This window comes from Nothoprocta perdicaria, unplaced genomic scaffold (assembly GCF_003342845.1).
Source record: "Nothoprocta perdicaria isolate Ctin4 unplaced genomic scaffold, notPer1 scaffold_54, whole genome shotgun sequence".
NCBI classification, from domain to species: Eukaryota; Metazoa; Chordata; class Aves; order Tinamiformes; family Tinamidae; genus Nothoprocta; species Nothoprocta perdicaria.
The window spans coordinates 2078614-2100427 of record NW_020455799.1 but is presented as its reverse complement, the minus strand read 5'-3'; the positions used below and the strand labels follow the sequence as shown (position 1 = coordinate 2100427).

Genomic DNA, 21814 nt, shown 5'->3' with positions numbered 1-21814 from the left:
AAAAAAAAAAAAAAAAAAAAAAAAAAAAAAAAAAAAAAAAAAAAAGAGTTTAAACAGTAATACCAAGGCACATTAACCTGAACTTCTTGCTTATTTCTCTTCAGTCTCCTAAGTGAGTGTCTTCAAGAAGGTCTATGAACACTTGCATGTAGTCTTGGAAACACAGAAGCCTGATTTAAAAAATGATTTCTGAAGGACCGTTAGGGATTAGGAAATGTTATATCTTAGGTACAGAAGAATGTCTTAGGCCTTCAGACTTGTAAGAAACCTGGCAGCAAAGTACTACAGAAAGCTGAAGGATTTTGATAACAGAATCTGGAATACTATTAAACAGAGAATTAGAAAGAGGGTGAACTTGAGTAAAGACAGCATAAACAAGGTTATTGRTGCCCACATAGGAAAGGCTTAGCTCTGGCTAATTATCAAATGCTGTATTCAGATTTCTGTTACTTCTTGCCCCAACTTATGATCAAGCAATAAATAATATATGATTAATAAAGCAACACAAAATCACACAGAAAGCAGGAACCGATTCTGCAACTCACACACACTGAGCAAAAATTTCATTTTTAAGTGCTTGTGCTTTGTGCTCCTGGGTTTAAGAAGCATAGACAGATGGATGATTAAAGAAGGCAACAGAAGAATTTGCTTTTAAATGCCAATGGAAGGTGCTTTTCAGAACCAATGCTTTTGCTGTTTCTGTACTGCACACACTTGGAAGGGAATGTACATAGCTCACTTTTCAAAGATATACCTCTGAAGTTGGTGGGAGAAGCACAGCAGGCTTTAGGGTCCATTGGTCTGACACACTGCAGCAAAAGGCTGTGTCTTCAAACATGATTATATTGTTCTTTTTTTGAGATGCAGCCCCTGTCCCACAAGTCAGCCTCAAGGAAGTGTGAGTAAATGCAATATACTCTAGGTCTTGCTTTGGAATACTAATACAATAAATCTGCCAATATTTATCAGTAAAAAAACAAAACAATAATTTCTATTTGTTGGTTAATGCAAGAGGACTTCTCATAAAAGAACTAAATATTCTCAATGTAGTTTTAGTTCTATAATTGAGCTGTACGTATATCAAATGCTTTGGAACATTCCTGGTACTATACTCTTATAATAGAAAATTGTCTAAAAAACACCTTACACCAAATTTTATTTCTTGGAAAAAAGGAGGAGATATTCTTGAATTATATTTTAGCTACGGAACTTCTATGTCTAACAGCACAAAACTGCTTAACCAAGCTTGTGCAACTCTGCCTTTATACTGTAGCTTCTTACAGGAAGGAAGGGATTTAATAACATATGTAGAAGAACAGACGTGGCTCCAGAACTTTGAATTGCAAATTGTATATAGATTGTGCACAGTATGGTAAAACTTGGAAAAACCTCCCAGGTGAGTTCCAGGAATGACCATTGACTTCATGACCATTGTTGTACTTCAGTCAACAATATACTTCATACTGTGTATAATGTAYATGCACTCTCAGGTTTATAGTGGGAAATTTCTATCTATTTTTTTCCCCTCTAAGAAAAATATGACGCAGGATGAGCAGAAAGACTACTGGGTGAGCAGCATAACACAGGTAACGCAACTCACTGCTTGCAAGGCACGGGTATCTCACACCAAGTTGGTGTGATCCGGTTCATACTCAAACCAGACAGGATATGAAGGATACTTCAGCACTTCACTTGACCTGCTTTAAATCACAGATGCCATCCGGGAATGACAGGACATGCAATCGCTGCCAAGGGTCTCTCCGCTAGGGAAGGGCGGCTGTAGCCTTTGCACCTCAAGGACAGGTCAAGGGCAAGGGAGCCTGGCCGGTACGGTGTAAATGAAGAGGGTGGCAGCAGCGTGGTCGACACTCATTGCGCTGCTGGACCTTGTCTCCACTTCGTTCTGCCAGGGTTTGAGGTCAGAGCTTGGCAGGGCATGAAAGCAGGAAAGCTCAGTAGACAGGCTCTGTTGGAAGCAGTAGCAGTTTGTTCATTGATTTGAAGCTCAGCATTGAGACCATGAAAGAGGATGCCCATGAGGAAGACAGAATAAGGTAACTACTGGGAGAGATTAACTGATTCAATGTAATGACTCTGGAAGCTGTCATTTAAAGATCAAAGCACCTTATTTTCTTCACCACAAAATTTAAAGAGACAGAAATTAGCCATTTTCCTCTCATTAAACARTTATAACCTTGGAAATCTTTTCTTTTTGACAGCAATTGGAACCCTGCAAATTCTGAGCTCTTAAGAGAGGCATTGGCACACGGTTCACTGTTTTACTAGCTTAGGCCTGGCTTCAGCAGTTTGCTTTTAAATCAGTGTTTGGCTCCACTTTATCCCCATTTCTCCTAGCTCCTGCTTGTAACATCTACAGATGGGATAAACACACCACTGAGAGCTTTTCACTGCTGGTCTCAAAGCATGTTGCAAGTCTCAAATTGCAAGTATTATTATTCAGTTTTAGAGATGAATAGACTAAATCCCAGACTAAGTAACCTATTGGAAAGAAGCAAAATTGAAAACAAAGACCTGCTACCCTAAATCCGTATTCTAACCACTGGACTATAGTCCTCTGCCAAAAATAAATAAAGAAATAAATAAAAGAACAAGAAAAGAAGAAAAAATAGTTGGGAGATGAATTTCCTCATGAGTTCTTATCTGCCTTAACAGAAATTATACTGGGATTCAATCAGGAGCCAACATCACACCAGAAAAGCAAATCCTGACAGAGGTCAATGATAATTATTCTTACTCATTCATTAAATGAATTAAATCCAACTTCACCACCTACTATCCACAGACTGTTGGATCAAGTTTGCAGTATCTGATTGTAACTACAAAAGTTTCCAGAAACACTTGGCTTAAGTAGTGGAAAAAAAAAATAAAGAAATGTCTTTATTTCTTTTTATAACCTCCACAGTCAAGTTTTTAAGCCATATGAAATGCAAGGTGATATGCTGATGATTAGTTCACTCCACTGTATGACCTGCACCAAATGAGCAAGCTGTTCAAGAAATTACAATCCTAAAATGTCGAAAACCTCAGGTGTGTAAGTTTAGGTTGTTCCTATGGGTGCTGGAGTATCCTAACTCGCTCAAGCAGCAGTTAAGTTGCAAATAAACCAAGGTCTCACTGACCTTAGCAGACTTACRAGGCAGTCTTCACAGAGGATTGATTGCTCCAAAACAACTTCCTTAAGCCACAAGCCATACCTGCATAAAAGCTGGAGCAAATACAGTGGTGAGGGAAGTCTATACTSTTTTTCTCCCCATCATGAAGCTGCTAGGTGGCCTTATCGGATCAACCTTTAACACACAAGAYCTGGATATCAGGGCTGTCCATATTCTCAGAATGTTCTCCTCAGGTCACTATGGTCTAAAGCATTTGGGGAACGAAATAGCAGAAGAAGGTAGTTTTATCCAGGTAGAACAGAAGGGACAGAATAGCCACTCTTTTTACAATGGAGTGAACTGCAGAGGAAAAACATGGAAAAATCACCACTCTGTAAATCATTGATTTAAGTGAGCAGAGAATTATAATGTCATTCAATAATATCATTTCAGTCGGAAGTAACGTCACAGAATAGTAAATATTGAAGTGTGGGCAAAACCCAGCTCCAGAACATGCACCTATAATTGTAATTCAATGGGAAGTAGAAAATGCATAGAGAATATGCCTTCTCACTGTCGATACTAAACTGCAGTTGCAGATATTTCAGAGTTTGTTTTAAATATCTGAATGATACCCATTTCCTGTAACTGAATCTTTCCCTTGGATCTTTTAGAATYACTTTACAGAATAGCTGATATAAGCTGTCTACTGTCTAACTTCTGTGCTCAAAAAGTTAACCATTCAAATTTAGCCTTGTTTACTTTTGTTTGCTCAGCTGATCATGCAATTTAGTAGTCAAATTTGAGAGACAGCCACTAGAGCAGTTTATCACTCTATAGCAATAAATGTCAGATCTTCTGCAAAGACAATCAGCAATCCTTGAATACCTGGCAGAGAGTAAATGTAAGGCAACATTCAGGCTGTAGGGAGTAGTACTGTCTTCATCTGCTACAGCTTCTTCTAATGCAAAGAAAAATATGGCAGATGAGCTATAACTCACCTGGAACTGAGACTGCCATCTGAGGAAAAAACAAGGATGAAAAAATGAATTAAAGGGACTGGAACCCTTCCTCAATCAAAGAACTTGTGAGAAAACAGATAGAAAAAAAGAAATTAGCCATGCAAGATGAATTAATGAATAAAACTACCAATGATAGGCTTGATCACCTCAGGATTAAGACTAGGGTTATGAGAGAAAGACAGCACAGAGCCCCATGGGGAGTGCTGCTAGAAAGGGCAGGTCAAAGGAAACGCAGCACTCTGTAGCACCTGAGTAGCAAGGGACAAAAAGAAAGCCACATGTCTCCCCCCAAGTTTTGCTCAGTGTCCAGAAGCCACTGTCAGCAAGTCTCCAGTTAGGCCAATAATCAAAATTACAGCCGTCTTCCCTAGGCCAAAGCCCTCAGCCGACAACAGCAGGACCCAAATGGAGTCTTCCTATTCCTAAATGGTCCAAGTTGAACAATCTGCATTCCAGTTGTTTAGCACAGCACACCCAGTCACATAAAGCTTTTCCTGCACAAAGAACTCCTTCAAATTATTATTCACTGTGTAAACCAACCTTTCTCAAGCTATTCAACCCAACTACTTTCTCGAATGTCTTACTGGTGTGAAGTGTGAGATTGAAGCAGCCTAGCAATTGCAACCTTCACAAGACAAGGAAAGAGTTTCTTTTATACTTCTGTACGTTAGACTATAGCAAATCTTGTGTAACAGGAATAATGTTCGTGGCATTGGTATATACTAAATAAACGGCTTTTGCAGTTGCTGAATACCTCCACTTCACTTTGGCATTTAATCAGCCACAAAAGCAGTTTATTGCGCAGTATACTCTGCTACCATGAACATTATCAATTCAGCAAATATTAAAAAATATCATGCAGGTGTCACAGAAATGGGTACTTTAAAAATTATCAACAGCTTTACACTTCCTGCTGCTGCAAAAAAGCAAGCTAAATGTTATTGAGGGATATCATTCCATTCTGATTAAAACTAAAAGGAAAGCACACACACTAGAAACGTTTATGCCAAGACGATGACCTGCAGTGCTGATATTTTTCTCCTCTGAAAATAAGCTGTATACTCGAGTGAGTATTATCCTAGGGTGCTTGGAATTCTTCATGTCTCCAAATCATTTACATCGACTCTGTGACTAAATAAAGGAACGGAAATATGTTTCTCTTTTATTACAAATTCTCTGTTTTCAGGATAAGTAAATATTTGTGCTCATGGTTTAGGGATTGGTTGCACTGACATCTGAAAGCCTCTATTGATTTGCAAGGCTAGCTTGGTAAAGGAACCTCTCACTAATCTTTCCCACAGTGCCCTTCCAATACTTTCAGCTCTAACCTGGAAGGACAGCTCTCTCTAGAGCAAGAGGTAATTAAAATCTCCTGCTGGCTTGTTCCTGAAAAGATTGCTTATTTTCTGTTCTCTAAGTTACTGCTGTAGATGTTGAACATGCTGAGTGTTGTACAGCACAAGCAAATTCACAGAATCACACAGAATCACAGAATGGTTGAGGTTGGAAGGAATCTCTAGAGATCATCTAGTGCAATCCCCCTGCTCAAGAAGGGACACCTGGAGCACAGGGCACAGTGTGGCAGACAGAGGGTGATTCTCAAAACTGGCTGCATGTGCCTAAACGAGGGACCATGCAAGACAGTGGCTATTTCTCCATTCCACATTAAACGGTTCTCCCAACCGTTTCTGTAAATTTCTAAATTTATAGAAATACTGCATTCATTCAAGGTGTGGTGGACTTGCTCTATCCAAGACAGAAAGCATTCCTTGCTGAGACACTAAATTTAACTTAAAAGACATCAGTGAAAAGCATCCCAAATCAGACTCACTTTGTTTCCACACAGAAAAGTTCTTCAATTATTAAGGGACAACCCTTGCTCAAAACTTCAGTTACTCTGGCTGTGCAGCTACCAGGTTTGAGAAGAAGACACGCAAGTGGGTTGTAGATCCCCCATCTATGAAAAGGCAGAGCAAAACAGGTAAAGGTTTGAAAGCAGATACTTCGCCCTTCTTGTGTTTTCCCACTTTAGAAAAGTCACACGGTCCTCAATAGAGCTTCAGTGCCACAGCGACGTCCACTGGGTGGTTTCAGAGTCTTAATACTATGATGTCAACTTGCCATAAAATTTAASGGAAGAAAACAACTCTGCTACTACTAAACTAATCTAACTGGCAGACTTGTAAATAAGCCAGCAGGTAAGATGAAAACCCAGTCACTTTCCCTGGTGCTCCCATGTGCAAACAAGCAGAAGGCAAGTAAACCACTAGACACAGCAGGCCTCATCCAYGAGCTCTTCAACTATATAGCAAAAAGAGCTCTACTACACCTGTAAGTTTAAGGCTCTGAAGATATTACAAAGAAGGAAAAAAAAAAAAGCTAATTGTTTCCCATTCTTGGAAAGCAATGGAACTCTAAAGATTTTTAAGCACTCTTAGAACCTTAGACATCACAAGTAAGATATTGTTTCAGCTATGGAATATTTTAGATGTAGGAATTGTGCAAAGTATTCTCATCTCATAAGATAGTTACGGCATTTTGGGTGATGAGGGATTATGTCTCAGATATTATGATAACTATTAAATTAAACAGAACAAAGTATCATTACTGGCAAATGATACCCCCTACTCAGTATTCTGAGGACAAGCTATTCAGTTTTTACAACAGACAGACGTTCAGATGAGAGCATATTTGGAAAGCCAAACATGTAAACCACTTTTCTCAATTAAATACTGCTCCTTCTGAKTCACGCTGATTTTTTAACCTAAATATTTAAAGTCAAGAAAAGTAAACAGCAGAAATGAGTCATRCTGATAAATACATCCCAACTTCAGCATCACAGCAGACCAAATGGACATTTGTTTCCAGATGGAGGAAGAAAAAAAAATGGAGATAGGAAAAAGGAAAAGCATTGTTATATTGACATTGAATTATTACTGATGAAGACTGCACTGCCAGATTTCTTGTCACAGAAGAAAGAAACGATCAAGCTGATGTTCAGCATGGGTGCATTCCTTAAGTTTGGAGCTGAGGAAAATGCAATAAAATTACRACTGAGCCCACACCTCTGATCTCAAGAAAGACATCCACTAAAGAATGACAAGACCTCTAATAACTCATTGGCTTTTTAAAATTGAGATTGAGTGTTGACTATACTTGGAGAAAGAAAGAAAAAATATGAGTAACGTATAAAATTATTATGCCTTCATCRCATTAACTCAAGCATTAAACTTCTTTTGTGCTCAGAGTTGAAGTCAATRTGTAGAAGCTCATATAATAAAATGTGGATATGGGTGTAAGCACATCATTGAACTAGGGCCACTGTTTACTCAGTATTAATTCCCTTGGCAAATCTATAAAAAAAAATGCTTTACTGTAAATTGTCAAGGATATTAAGATATATCTATAAAGGCATAGACTGCAGAGTTGCTTTGGAAATCATCAGAGAGCCCAAACCGATAAGAAGCACTGTTGTAATTCATACCMAGTACTAGTGGTCGAGCATTACTAATTCTTACACTAAGCACTACATGCATACTGAGCTCGTTTACTATCAATATGGAGGTAACATGCAAGATACCTCAGATATTAAAACATAATTTAAAGAACTCAAGAATTTTTTATCTAATGGTGAATAGTTTTTGTCATAGCTTGAAACTGTGTTAATAAACAAACACCATTGCTCTACTGTTTAAATTCATATCCTCCAACTATTTAGACTGCACTGGTAACATCACTTTATGTTTACCTTTTGAAAATACAATGTATACCAAAAATAATAAACCTAACAGATGAACTTCAGTCGTATGCAAATGTCCTTTGTTTTGTGCTCTGGTGAGCAAGCTACTGTACCAATACTTTTGGCATTAGTACAAGACTGAATCCATGGAAGCATGTGTGTATTTACACAAAAGAGGCTTCTAAGCTACAAAAATCCCTCTTGTTTGGTTACACTAATTTCCCTTGAATGAAGTTTGTATGCAAGCCAAAACAATGGTAGTTATCCTGTCCTCTAGAGTTCATTCCCAACAGAACAATGTGAATAATTGAAAACTTCCTAGGTAGTCCTGTAAGACTATTCTTTCCTAAATCAGGAGAATCATAATGCTATTTTTTTCCTCATTAGCTGTTTAAAAAAATCTGGCAATTATATAAAAGTTTTAATTATATAAAAATTCTTGTTACTTCTTAGCATTTTAATAAAATCTTCAGATTTAGAAGAAAGCAGTAGTTCACTTTTTGATCTGATTAGGAATAAAAAGTAAGCATTCAAGTGTAATACTCAAAAGATGTCAGGTGCAAAAGGGGGAAAAAAAAAGGAAGGGGATTATAATGCCAAAAGGCTGTGTAAAGAAAAACTGGAAAATTCGCTAATGGTTTTGAGCCAAACGATTGACACAATTATTTAACTACCCCTGCAGCAACAAAATCTGTTGGCTCAGCCAGTAGATGTCTCTCTCAAATACACAGTAGCTACAAGAAAAACCCATAAAAACCACACAGCAATGCAACTTTTTCCTACCTTGATCGAATATGGTCCCAGCACTTCTGCATCAGGTGGCAGAACACCAGCAGGTCTTGATGGTCGGGTGGTAACTTGTGACCACGTGCTGCTGTTAGTCCCTCCATGAAGAGTACTCATCAGTATTCGGTATTCAAATTTCTGCCAAGGGCTCAGGGCAGTACTCTGGTCAATATAGCTCATGGAATGACTGAGAGGGAGGGTAACCAGAGTCGATATTTGTTCTGTTCCCTTAACCCTCCTTTCTATTGTAAGGTTTTCCACCAGTCCATTTGGATGAGCAGGTGGCTGCCATGATATGACCACAGATGTTGGTGTATCGGAATAGAGCTCTGGGGCAGAAATGCCTTCAGGTGCATCTGGAGGAGTCCGTATATCTGGGGTCTTGGGTGAAAGGGAGCATCCTTTAGAGGTGCATCCTTCTACCTGAAATACATAGACAGTGTAAGGACGCAAGTCCTGTACAGTGCAATTAGACCTATTTCCTAGCACTGTAGCATGCAGTTGGCCATTTTTGTAAATATTATAATGAGTGATAATGCCATTTTGCTTTAAAGGATGTTGCCAGATGATGCTTGCTGCCCTTGGTGTGACATTCAACAGAAGTGGTGGGTCTATAGGTCCAGGCTCTGTAACACAAGAAAAAAAATAAAATAAAAATAAAGCTTGGTGATTTGTAAGCGTTATTATTAGCAAGTGGTACTCATCAAGTCTTCAAACAACAAAAAGAGTTCAAATCTACCAGTCTATTTCTGCATGAATTGTAAGTGCAGCTCTTTAAGGGACTAATATGATTATCTTCTTAAAGGCAAGCTGCTCTCTAGGCACTTCTTTCCTACTCCCAACCTTCTTTCCTCTTTCTTGGCATCTTTTTTGCCTCCTGTGTCTCAGTGGTGTCCTACTGTGGATGCTGTTAGCACACGGAAAAAGCATAAGGGTAGGTATCAATACAGAACTGCAGTTCTAGCTTTTGCTGACATTTTTCTAGAGCACTAGCTACTAATTGCAAGCACAGTCATAACAAAGCTGTGTATTTTGCAGCTCACTAAGCTCCTATCTCATCTTGCATTATATATTCAATATTTTAGCTCGCTCTGTTTATAATTCTAATCCATTTTTTGCAATTTATCTACTCCCTGTTAATATTATAGGTGATTTTTTACTGTGACTGTGACAGAAGCTGCCGATTTAGCTCTTTCACCTACTGATAAATAAACAATGCACAGATCTGACCTTTAGGTTAACAGGTTTTATGCTTGCTCCACTCAGCACTCTAACTGATTCAATTATCATAAAGGTTCAGGAGCTTCTATGAATACTGAAAAAGACCGACCATATGCCTGCATAGGTGTTGTGGAACAGCAAATACTCTGCAGCTCTCCAGAGAAATTCCTTAATTGTAAATAATTTCACCATGCGACACAATCAAGTCACCTTGAATGCAAAACCCTCAGCCTGTGGAGGCAAAGTGTTATTTAAGCTTTACTGGGCTGCGTTAAATTCTGCAATTTGAAGGGCTGTTAAGTTTTTCAATTGAAATTTCATTTAAAATGCAGGTGCGTTTTATTATATTGAGGCTTTACTGCTCTCTAGGTACAAGCAAGAACATGGTGCAATAACACAAATCTGGCTCAATCACTGATCAGTAACAGCTGTAATTCCAGAACATTTAGCATTCTTATAAACCACATCCTGAAATCTATAAATTGCTACAGCAAATCAAGAAAATACTATATTCCTCCTATTCTGCCCATAGCAATTTTGACATTTATGAGATTTTTCTGTGAACATTACATTTTATGGAAATCTTAAAAAAGATATACTTGGATTTAGTAATTGTTTAAAATAGCTTTAAGTTTCGGGGTTTTAGGGAGCTAAGTTTCAAATATCAAGGGCTGAAAATTTAAAATTCATCAGTGACTGTGTGCATGCTAAGAATCCATGACACATATCAAAGCACATATGGAATTCCACAATAGTCAACAACATTATCACTGGGTTCCTAGGGAAGTGCTATTTCTGTTGAAACCACAAGGAACAATGTCTCCCTAAGAAGAAATACTTACTTCACCAGAAATTAGGTCCTGCTAATTTTTAAGTGAGAAGAGAGAGAGAGAGCGAGAGAGAGAGAAAGTGAGAGACAGAAAGAGAGGAATGGGGGCCTTAGAAAACAAATCCAGCACAAAGAACTGTTCTTTCTCTATTGTAGAGTAACAGTTGAAGACGTCAGAATTTCTGATACTTTTTCCACATACAGAAACACATTCAGAAGGAGGTAAACTAGAATTACTCCACTGAAGTCAGTGTAAAGAGCGATGTGAAATGGCTATAGAAAGCTTTTTTTTGCCTTTAAATTTGAAAAAGTGTTTTTCATTATATGACACATCACAAAGTAACTCCATAAAACTCATCCATATCAAACACTCTTCTTATCACAGTGATAACAGAGTTCTATACTAATGCTTGCCTACTCTAGAATTAATTTACATCTTTGAATTAACAAATAGAAAAGATGATCTGAAGTAAAGAGCAATCCAATTCTGTTTACATGTATTCTTGGGGCAAACCAATTAGGTCATAAGCTGGAACAAAGTTTGGCCCATTATTTGGACTTCACTGAGAGATCGAGGGCTGGGCTAGGTATTGTCTAGAGTGAAAATTTTGCCAGATAAGAAGGAAAGAGAAAAGTCTCTTTTGTAAGTGAAGACCTAGAAAATCAATTTTAATTGGGGGTCCTATTTTAAYTGGGGGGTCAGGACAATTTAAAATGTATATTTACCACTGAGCTAGATACTAGCATTTTATCTAATTATATCTCATATATGAGCTATCATACTGTGAGCTTCTGCAGGAGAGAGAAAAAAAACACCAAAAAACAAAAAAAGCCAGCAAAGAAGCCATTTGTTGCAAGGGGATGGATAAGCCTTTTTATTCCTACTGTGAATAAGTTGCTGGCATTATAGGCAAMACATTCATGATAATTAGTTGAACCTGTGCTTCAAACCCCCACAGAGCTTAGACATATTCCTTAAAGGCAAACTGTTGTAATGTATTGGAGGAAGTGTCAAACTTTAACTTTGGGTCCCTCTACTCCCCCTCCCTCAAGAAAGTATATTTTGGTAGCTAGCATACCTTCCCATACATTCCCTACTGCCCTTTTAAAACAGAGACTTTTAAGACTCTCTCAATTCAAACAAGACATTTGAGAGATGCTTAATTGGCCCCACTGGATGGGAAGGCATTAAATCCTCGTCCCCAACACTCATTCAGTGTAGTTTCTTTCTAAATGGCAAGCAGAATCATCTAATTCCATATACAAATCAACTAGCACGATACTGCTTGGTTGAAAGGGTCACCACAATTATGTAAAACACGAGTATTAACTATAATTGGGATAGTTTGCTAATACAATAAAAAGCTCTGAACATGAGAAAAGTTATGCTCACAGCAGTAGCTATCACTTTCTAAAGTAAGAATTCATGGATGRAATGACATGAAAAAGATGGTTATAAAATTTTAATGGAATGATAAAAGGCAAAAGTCAGCCTCTCAGCTGAATTCTTAAAATCCCTATATATCACAATCAGCTCCTTAACTGTAAAATCAATGTGGAGTATAACATGTTGTCAATGTGGTTGTCACTGGAGGGAAGACTGCAAAGTATGACAGCTACCCAGCTCAGCCTAACAATGATGAAAATAAAATCATAAAGCTTTTTACATGGATGTAATTGTTTATAGAAATAACTACCGAGCACAGGAACTGTGGGCATCTTTTTCCTTAAGATTCTGGGTTCATATTTCAAACCACTTCACTACAGTATTAATACTAGTAGGTAGTTTAATTTTGGCAAATGAAATTATCTTTTATGGCAGGCTATTTTGTTCATCTGCTTYAAAAGTTCAGACTCTACTTAAAAATGAAGGTACAAAATTGTCATTAATCTTTTTAAATTCCCTGACTAGAACCACACACATTTGTTTACTTATTGTACAGTGGCAGGGTGTAAAGGGGCATGGAGGTTCAAGGAGATATTTTGGGGGAATCTATACTTTCWTTAATACACTGAGACATGTACCTGGATCACTGCCCTTTAAAGCTAATGAGAAATACCTGATTTGCGGGGAAATTCACTCACTAAGCAGAATAGACATTCTGTGCTTTATTCCTGAATCGTTCACTCTTTCCAGGAACAAGGGGCAATGAAATTATACATATTAACAAAAAATAATGTCTTTCATAAACTACTGACTGTATCCAGCAGAAAATCCAGGTCGCGTAGCTCTGGTCACAGGGCATCACAGGATTCTTATCATTTCACATCACAGAACTCAAAAGTCATTAAGCTGTTCATACAATTACATGCAGTCTGCGTGAACTCCTTCAAMTATATATTGAAAACCACCTTCAAAGTACTTAGAATTTTTGCCCCCTAATACTCTGACATGACGTTGCTTCCCCAGGCTCTGCCTAGCATGTAAGAAACTCCTAATTTGCTCCAGGTAGGTCTGGGCAGTTTGTACTATTTATCATGTGCCATCATATTACTTCAGTTTAATTTGTTCTCCTCTCCTTCTGGTATTCACCTGGTCGTATATTTCACGTGACTTTCTATTCCCTTTTTCACCTCAGCAAGTTTTGTCTCCTCTTGCTCCAGTTTCCATTCATCTTTCTCGRTCACAGGTCTCCAGATTCCCATCAATTAACTAGGGATTAGGTTACATGCCTAAATTACATKGAGCTAGCTTATATATTAAGCGGCTGGCTTTCTCAGACACATAATACAATCAGCGTATTTAAATATATATACACTTTATATAAATGTATACTTTATATGTATTTTTTCCAAATCAAGACAGATTTTCTTAGATAAAGAAAAAAGCGCATTTCTCATTTTTGAACTATCCCTGCCATCAAATACTACTTCTGGTGGAAAGCTGCCAGACAGTAGAAGTTTACCAATTTCACAGCAACACCATAAGAAAGCTCCAACTGGCACAGGACCAACTCCAAGAAATTATAACCCCTTCATTTGCAGCTTCCTCAGTAAATTGTCCAAAGCCTTATCATCACTAAGGAGACAACTTAATTTGTATCTTAATTTTTATATTTGGATTTTTTTACTTTATTTTATATGCGACACATGAAATTCTGCCCTCATTTCTATGGTACATACTCAGTTCAATGGTCTCTATACAAATTGCGACATACGTACTTTAAATTTACACTCAAGTTACTAAAAGCAAAATCTAATCCAGAAATTCATCAGCTGCTTGTATTTGTCTGGTAGCAAATAGTCTGTTATAGTGACCAAGAACAGTGGAACAAATATGAACACATGTTGAACAGGTTTTAAAAATATTCAAAGGATATGTACCTTACTGTAATCTGCCACTGGCAGGATGCACTTGTAAAAAATGCCTTGAATCAGTTACTAGCATCATGCTCATGTAAATGTAAATATCTGAGAAACTGTAACTTTTTCTTTGCGCATTTTCCTGCATTAAAAAAATCCCCAAACCTACTGATCTTTATAGAAAAATGTTCTATAATCTAATACAGGAATTTGTTTGGTCAGAATATGTTATTTTTCCTTAATGTTTCCTAATTTCCTCCCTGTTTACTAAATAGTCATTATAAATAAAGTGTCCTGTACAATCACAATGTATTATGAAATTGTCAGCTTAGATTAATATACTCTATGGATATACTCTAGGATGTGTTGATTTACATGTACTGCTCTCAGGTGCATGTGTACATATACATACTGATATTCTTACAGATATTTCATGCTTTGATGAAACAAGAGACACATATATTCACTGTGCAAAATTCAATAAGAACATAGATACACAAATATATTTCACCAGAATAAGAGATAGGGGAAATTTCTACTGTCAAATTATACTTGAAAAAGTTAGAGTGAATTGGTTAGTAGGGCCAGGAATTCAGTGTAGTTCTACAACAAGCTGTCAGTATAGGCAGTTTTATAAGAAACATATTGAAGCCTTGACAGGAATGCTACTTACACCCAATGTGAATCATTCAGTTTTAAGTAATTTAGTTGAACATCCTGTTATAGATGGCAGCCCTCCACAATAACACCAAAGCCAGTGTCCTCTGTCGCCACTGAAAGTTTTGCTGGTAAATTACAAGAGTTGTTGGATACCAGGCACATACCAGCACATATGCTTTATCAGTATCCACACAAACATAACAGGATGTTTTAAGAAAAATCACTTTATCCCAGGAGACATGGAGATTATTACTGAAATACTGAAGTTTGCTTCAAGTTAAGGAATAATATGCAACATCACAGTTGAAAAGGGAAAGGGATTCTTAACCTCTAAATATTTGAACTAAGTAGATTCTGCAAATGCATTATATTAATTTTCTCTTGTTCTTAGGTTTTCTTTGGGTATATCTACCTCCTGTACTGAATTCAAGTATTTACAAGGATTTGACAAAGGGTAAAGTTTCACACTGGTACACAAGGACCATCCAAGTCTATGTGGCAGGTAACATTTACATGTATATACAAGGAGGACTGTAATGGAATGCTTTTTTTGGGCAGGTCTCCTGCTTTGAACCTAATTCCCTCAAATCATTACTTTATATAAAAGTTAATTTTGACATTTACTAACAGGCGAGATCTTCCCTTCTGTGCTCCTCCTTTCTAAGAAAGGAATAAAAAAAACTGAATTGGCTTATCAGAGCTAAGTAACCACTGACACTTCAACAAAAGCGTCAACAAAAGTGCCAACTCAAATCAGTTGGACTGGTTGCAGTCACATCATTAATACTAAATCAATATAATTATATGGTAAAAAAATAAAAATAAAAAAAAAATAAAAATAAGGGAATTGAATATCAACAAAGATTTTCACAGGTAGATAACAGGTCTCCAGGATGTAGAGAACAACTTCTGAACTATCTTTTATTCAAAGCATAGGTAATATATCCGTAGAAGTATTTGTAATTTTGAAACTTGAATATATTATCAGATAAATTTATACTGTGAACTACTTGCTCAACTTATAATTATTCAATAGTTCTACCTTTTTGTTTTAACTGGAGTATAGAAATATTAATGAAGAAAATTATGGAACTGGCAATGACAATCTGATTTCAAACCTGTGGATCTCTAACTTGAATTAGCACAGTTGTAATGAAAAGTTCAACTTACGTTCTCTGGGATACCTGAAATCATAATCAACTCTTTGTATATAACGGAATAAGATTCAAAAMACTGTAGGTATATCTTAACCTAATTGCATGTGAAAACATATGCATGAAAGGATATAGTACAAAGAAATTGGATACTTATTCCCAAAATATGTCTTGTTTAATGAAAATCTCAGATAACTGATACTTGATATTCAGGAAGGAAATACATTATTGCTATGTAACTGAGAAAGCCAGATAACCAAAAGAAATTATGTGCAGTGGCAGCTGAAATGTAATTTATATTTCTGCTAACAGGAGTTAAATAAAATTGGACTGCTTACTGTCTTCTGCTGTAGTCATTGAAGTCCAGTTGCTGTAAGTGTTGCCATAACCATTGGAAGCAATCACCCTCATCTCGTACTCAGTGTACGGCTGCAGATCTCCCACCCGGTACTCTAAGGAAGCAGTGGGGCTGGAAAGCAACCTGCAAAAAAGATCGGTGTGGGTTACCAGAGCTGAACATGCCAGCAATGAAAGCAAGGCTAACACATTATATGTCTTACGAACAAACCCGGCCACCCTAAAGGTGAGCCTTATTTGAGACCAYCGCGCGTCTCCTGCCTAACAGTTCGCAGTGGCCTTGTTATGGTCCGCGTACTCTAGAATGTCACCAGCAGAATGCGGCGGCCTCATCTGGAGCCGGTAGCTGGGCAAGCCCGGGGCGTTGTTGCGAACTGGTGTAGACCAGGCAACCTGAAGACTGGTCGGAGTGGCAGATGAAAGCCTTGGAGGCATCACACCATCTGGAGCTGTTGAAAAACATGGATGAATTAGAGCAGAGAAAACCATGGAGAACATATGCTGGATTCAAACAAAATGCTCCATATACTGGAAAAACTGTTCCTCAGGATCAACGGCAATGTTAACATGGTCCATTTAGTTTAACATTTTCACTACTGAACTATGATATTTCTTTATTTTCATCCTTGCAGTACAGTTGCATGAATTTCATTTTGCTAAAAGCAACCCCTCCAACACCAAAAGGAGTTCAGAAGCAACATATTCTCTACCACCTGTTCTTATATTATCTGCTCCTACTGCCCAGATCTGCCACTCTCAGAAGTTAAAGAAATGCTCACAGAAATGCTTCCCAGCAAATGTAACATTGATTACATCTTTTATCATTCTTGTACCTTTCACTTTTATACATTAATAATACATTTTTTAAAGAAAAATAGCAGAAAATATAAGGTAAAAGCATTATTATGATAAAAATCAGAATGAATGCATTGAAGCCTCAGTCTCCACCCCACTGTTTTGTTAAGGAAATTAATTTTTATAAAGCCAGGAACTCCAGATCAAAATTTGTCACTAGTGATATCACCAATTAGCTGCTAAAAATTTCACTGCATGCAGTAGAGAACTATGCTATTTCCCACCTGTGTGCTTATGGCTTCATATGCTTTCCTCTAGGAAAAAAAGAAAAAAAAACACTGCTGGAGAAACTTTCTGGGAGTAAGTAAACCTGAAATTATATGTGATGTTTGTCATTGTAGCTCTTTTCTAGAAAAGTAAACACACTGGAAAGTTACTGCATTTGTAAATTGAACTTTCCTAATTTGTCACCTAACCTTGTCCTGATTTTGCTTTTTATTGTCCAGTAGTTACTCTTCACTCCTCTCTTGGGTCTTTCCAACAGATTTTTTTTTTTTTTTTTTTTTTTTTTGTTTTTTTCTTTCGTTTTTTTTTTTTTTTTTTTTTTTTTTTACTGTTGATGTTATTGTCCTTTTTGTCTTCATTGAAAACCAGCGTCATACATCTGCTTCTCAAGGCTTAGTCAAGCTATGGCTCAGCACACTTGCAAGCCTGTAAGCTGAAGAAGTGCACCTGAAACCTAAATTTACTAATCTGAAAGGGAGAGTGAAGAGTAGTTTATAGTAAGTTTTATGATATTGATTTACAACATGAATATGTATGGTTACTAAAGGGAAAGGAAGAGCCTTTGCAAGAGACAATCATTCTCTCCCTGAAAAAGATGACAGGATGGTACTGACTCTTAAGAAAAAACCTGTCATAGTCATATACAAAAGCTTTTATTTATACTGAGATACATACACATAAAGGGGCATAAAATAGTACCTGGCTATATAACGCTCATTATATGTACCTATGACTGATGAAATTTATAATTCTTTAGTTCCAACTCCAAGTCACATTACACAGAAAGTGAGAAGATATGGCTTGTTCCAATCTGGATATTCCTATTCCTGTTCCTAAAATGTTTAAGGCCCACCAGTCCTGATAAAACAGTTTTTTTCTAAAAGATAGCTGCTGGAATCTCTGAGTTATTCCAAGTCTTTTTCTTGTAAGAATTGACCCTTAGCCCTGCAATCTCTCCTTGTCTTGGGACGGCATGAAAAAAGTGGGACAGGATCTCCAGCCCCCAATCCTTTGCTCACTTCCCCTTTCTCTCTGTTACCAGGATAAAGGCAACATGAAATTGCTGGGCCTTAGCCAGACTCGCCATCTTTGGAAGCTTCCTCCCATTGCAGCTCCTAGACCTTACTAATGACTGGTAAATCCCAAGTTAACTTTTATACTTTCCATTTCAAAATTCAGAATACAGCTCAGGATAAGATAATTTGGGGTATACAAATCAGTTCAGAGGTAAGAAGACAAAAAATATTTAATTGAAACAACACCCTACATCTATCCAATGATGTGACAAACATCTGCCCATCAAATGCCTCCATATACGACAAGAAAAATTAAATCTTATGGATGTAAAGTACAACACTTGRAGATAAATTTAAACTATTTTGTCATCCCTTTAAAATGATTCCTAAAGCTGACAGCATGCAAGCTCTGCCAGCACAAGACAGATGACATTATAATTGTAAAAACTTTCTTATTAGAGAGTTTAAAAGTGTTTTCACAAGCTGATACAAATAGAAATACTCAATATCCCTTTAAAGCAGTGTACTACTCCATTCAAAACTGAACTGCATTTGACACATTAAAATGTGTCAACTGTGTAAGCGGACACAGAAATTCTACAGAGCAKAAAAACTAAATCTAAATAGGAATCTAGCTGAGATATAGTTTGGTCAGGAAGCCAAAGTTCACATTGTTATTGAAGAGACAGTCTACGTACCCAAAGAGACAAAATTAAATTATTAGTTAAATTTATTTCCAGCTCCGTCAGTACACATCAGTCCACCTTTGTCTTTCATTTCTCAGTATGTAAGATGGAGATACCTTCCTTCATAAAGCTCTGAGATCCACAAATGAAGATCTCTGATTAAGTTTTATGCACATGTAGCTATTACGGAGACATAGGAATGTTCATCAATAAACAAAGACGTAGCTGTCTAAATGTCAATAACAATTCGTAGTGCAGATATTATATTAACAGTGTTGGTAATCACAGTTAAGCATTTGAATCTCTTCCATCAACAAAAGCTCAACATACGGAAGAGCAATCTCTCCTATAACAGTCAACTGACCTGTAGAACAAGTGTACGCAACTACTTCCAAGCCAACACGTTAGAATATATTGCAAATTTATCTAAAATACTTCCTGTAGGTTGCAAAGAACGTCATTAATACGCACTTCCAAAAGAATGGGACAATGAGGCAAGATTGCGCAATGACCAAATTTTTGAGTCTCTGGTGAGTCCTAATGAGAAAAGTGCTCTGCAAAAGTAATCACATTTTGATCACTAAAACCACAGAGCATTTCCCCCAAATATAATTTCTAAGTTGCATACAAAACATCCTTTAATTATTTCAAACACTCATCATCATCAAGGTTTTCAGTGTAATATTTCCCTCAGCTTAACCCTTTTTAGCCAATCCATATTCCCAAGAGACTCCTTACTACCCAGGCAATAACTGGCAACCAGCAATAATTCTACTGCAAATATCTCAACAGAAGAGCCATGTATCTATCAGCTTGATATATCACCTTTAAGATGCAATGTTGCTCAAAAAGCTCCCCTCAAGCTTTAATATGACCCTCTGGGGGCAACCACTCTACTCGCAACCTACTGAATCAACATCTAGCCCAGTAAATCCTCACTTAGCAGAGTAGAAAATCACGCTTTATCTATGAAGATACTACAAAGGCTGAATAAAATACTTAACCAGATGACAATTTTAAACAAAGGATTAATCAATAAGCAACCCTCCAAAATAATAAAAATTACAGATTGTTTCAAGTTCATGCTAATATTCTGGATATTCAGGTACACACAGTTGAATCAAGGAAGACAATTCCTACTCTGCCACTACCATGCTTTGAAAACAATATTTGAAAGTCATTTTAATTTCTTTCCTTATCTTAAAGAACAGATGCTTCATTTTTCGGCTATTTTTGGACCACAAGTATTATGTTAAATGCTTGCATTTAAATGCTTTCTCCATGTTAAAAAACTTTGAGAGATATTGGCTATACTTACTGTAAGAATACACAKGAAATTTAAATTACCTGAAAAGTGAAAGACTTTAAGTAAGGTTATTAAAAGTGAATTATACTTAGGGCAATATATTATTATTTAGTGTTAAAAATCATAAACTCATGAGCTAACAGCACCTTCAGTGAAGTGACACTGCTTTTAACAGTCATCAGATATTCACTGGCCCTGCTGTATCCATAAAATCTGCAGACTGACAACAAAAAGAGTTTGGAACTATGGAATTGTCACTCTGTAGTTTGCCACAGCTGAAAGTAGAAAATATGCAGAACAGATGATGTATTTGCATCTTATCTAAATATTTTTCAAACTTATGGGCATGCAGACATTTGACTACAGAGGAAGGAAAATTTCGCTCCTCACAGTTTGTGCCGGAACTGCAARGAATGGTTTCTGTAAGCCTGTCTTTAGATGAATGTCTCAGTCATTCCCATTCGCATCCTTTTCCAGATTCACTTCACAAACTCCATTTCATTATTTTATTATATTGGTTGTTTAGATACTCCTGATTCTTTTTCTGTTTTAGGTGCCCATACTGAGGTCATCTCATTATGGCACTTTTTATGGCAATAAGTTCTGCACCTTGACATTTATTTCTCCTGATTTTCTCAAATATGCCTGTTATCTAGGTGTTTGGTCAGTCAAAATAATACCAGTCATTGCAATCTCCATAATTTTCAATATGGACGTTGTATTTTTTGTTTCCTTTAACTGAAAGGCATGCCATTTTGCTAGGACATATGCCATCACTAGAAGGGTATGCTAGTTAYAAAGCTTTATCTGCTGGCGAAGCAGAAGATTGCTTTTTTGTTGTTTCTTATCTTCACAGGCTCATTGACGTTTGCTCTGCTTTTTCTTAACCTTCTTTTCCCAGTCATCTTACCTATTCAATGCATAGTGAATGCACACAGTAGCTATTGATTTTTCATTTAATGTATGTATTCAACAACCTTGTTTTCTACCTACTCAATGCGTAACAATTGTATAGAGTACTCTTGGATGTTCCTTTTAATTTTGTAATTCCAAGAATATATGTTTTCTACAGATACATCTACACCTAATAATACATCTAGCAGAAAGAAACCCAGCCCTGGTATTAGTTTTCTGCTATACACTCTTCTTGTTCAACACACCCACACACTTYATATCATATGATATGTGAGGTCCATGATGGCCTTCTTGTCTGCCTCCCTCTGGAGCTATAGCTAAGAAAGGGAAGCTGCAATAATGGAAAWAGCAACTAACTAATGAGACATAAAACACTGGCTTAAAGCCACCTTAAATCTCCCAATAAGTCCACCTCTGTTCACATCCAATGCTTTTAAAATTTTCCTTCTGGTTGTATAATGTAAATACGGTAGAGAACATTCTCTCTTCAAGACCTCTCCTGTTTTATAGATATGATCTGTTATAGTAATAATTTCATTAATCATCACAAACCCGTTAACTTCTTAATCCTTGATGCTACTTATAGCAGTAACACACAATATCACATGAAAAACAAAACAAAAAAAA

At 36.9% G+C, this 21814-nt stretch overlaps 1 protein-coding gene across 1 annotated transcript in view; it reads right to left on the bottom strand.

Moving 5' to 3' along the window:
* The window catches only part of USH2A (usherin), a 336721-nt gene that overhangs the window by 107964 nt on the left and 206943 nt on the right, over positions 1–21814 (bottom strand). The window contains exons 38-40 of the mRNA XM_026048437.1: positions 16483–16633; positions 16166–16308; positions 8658–9286 (exon numbers count right to left, since the gene is read on the bottom strand). Of these exons, the coding sequence (XP_025904222.1) occupies positions 8658–9286; positions 16166–16308; positions 16483–16633 (923 nt within the window). The remainder of the gene's footprint in view (positions 1–8657; positions 9287–16165; positions 16309–16482; positions 16634–21814) is intronic.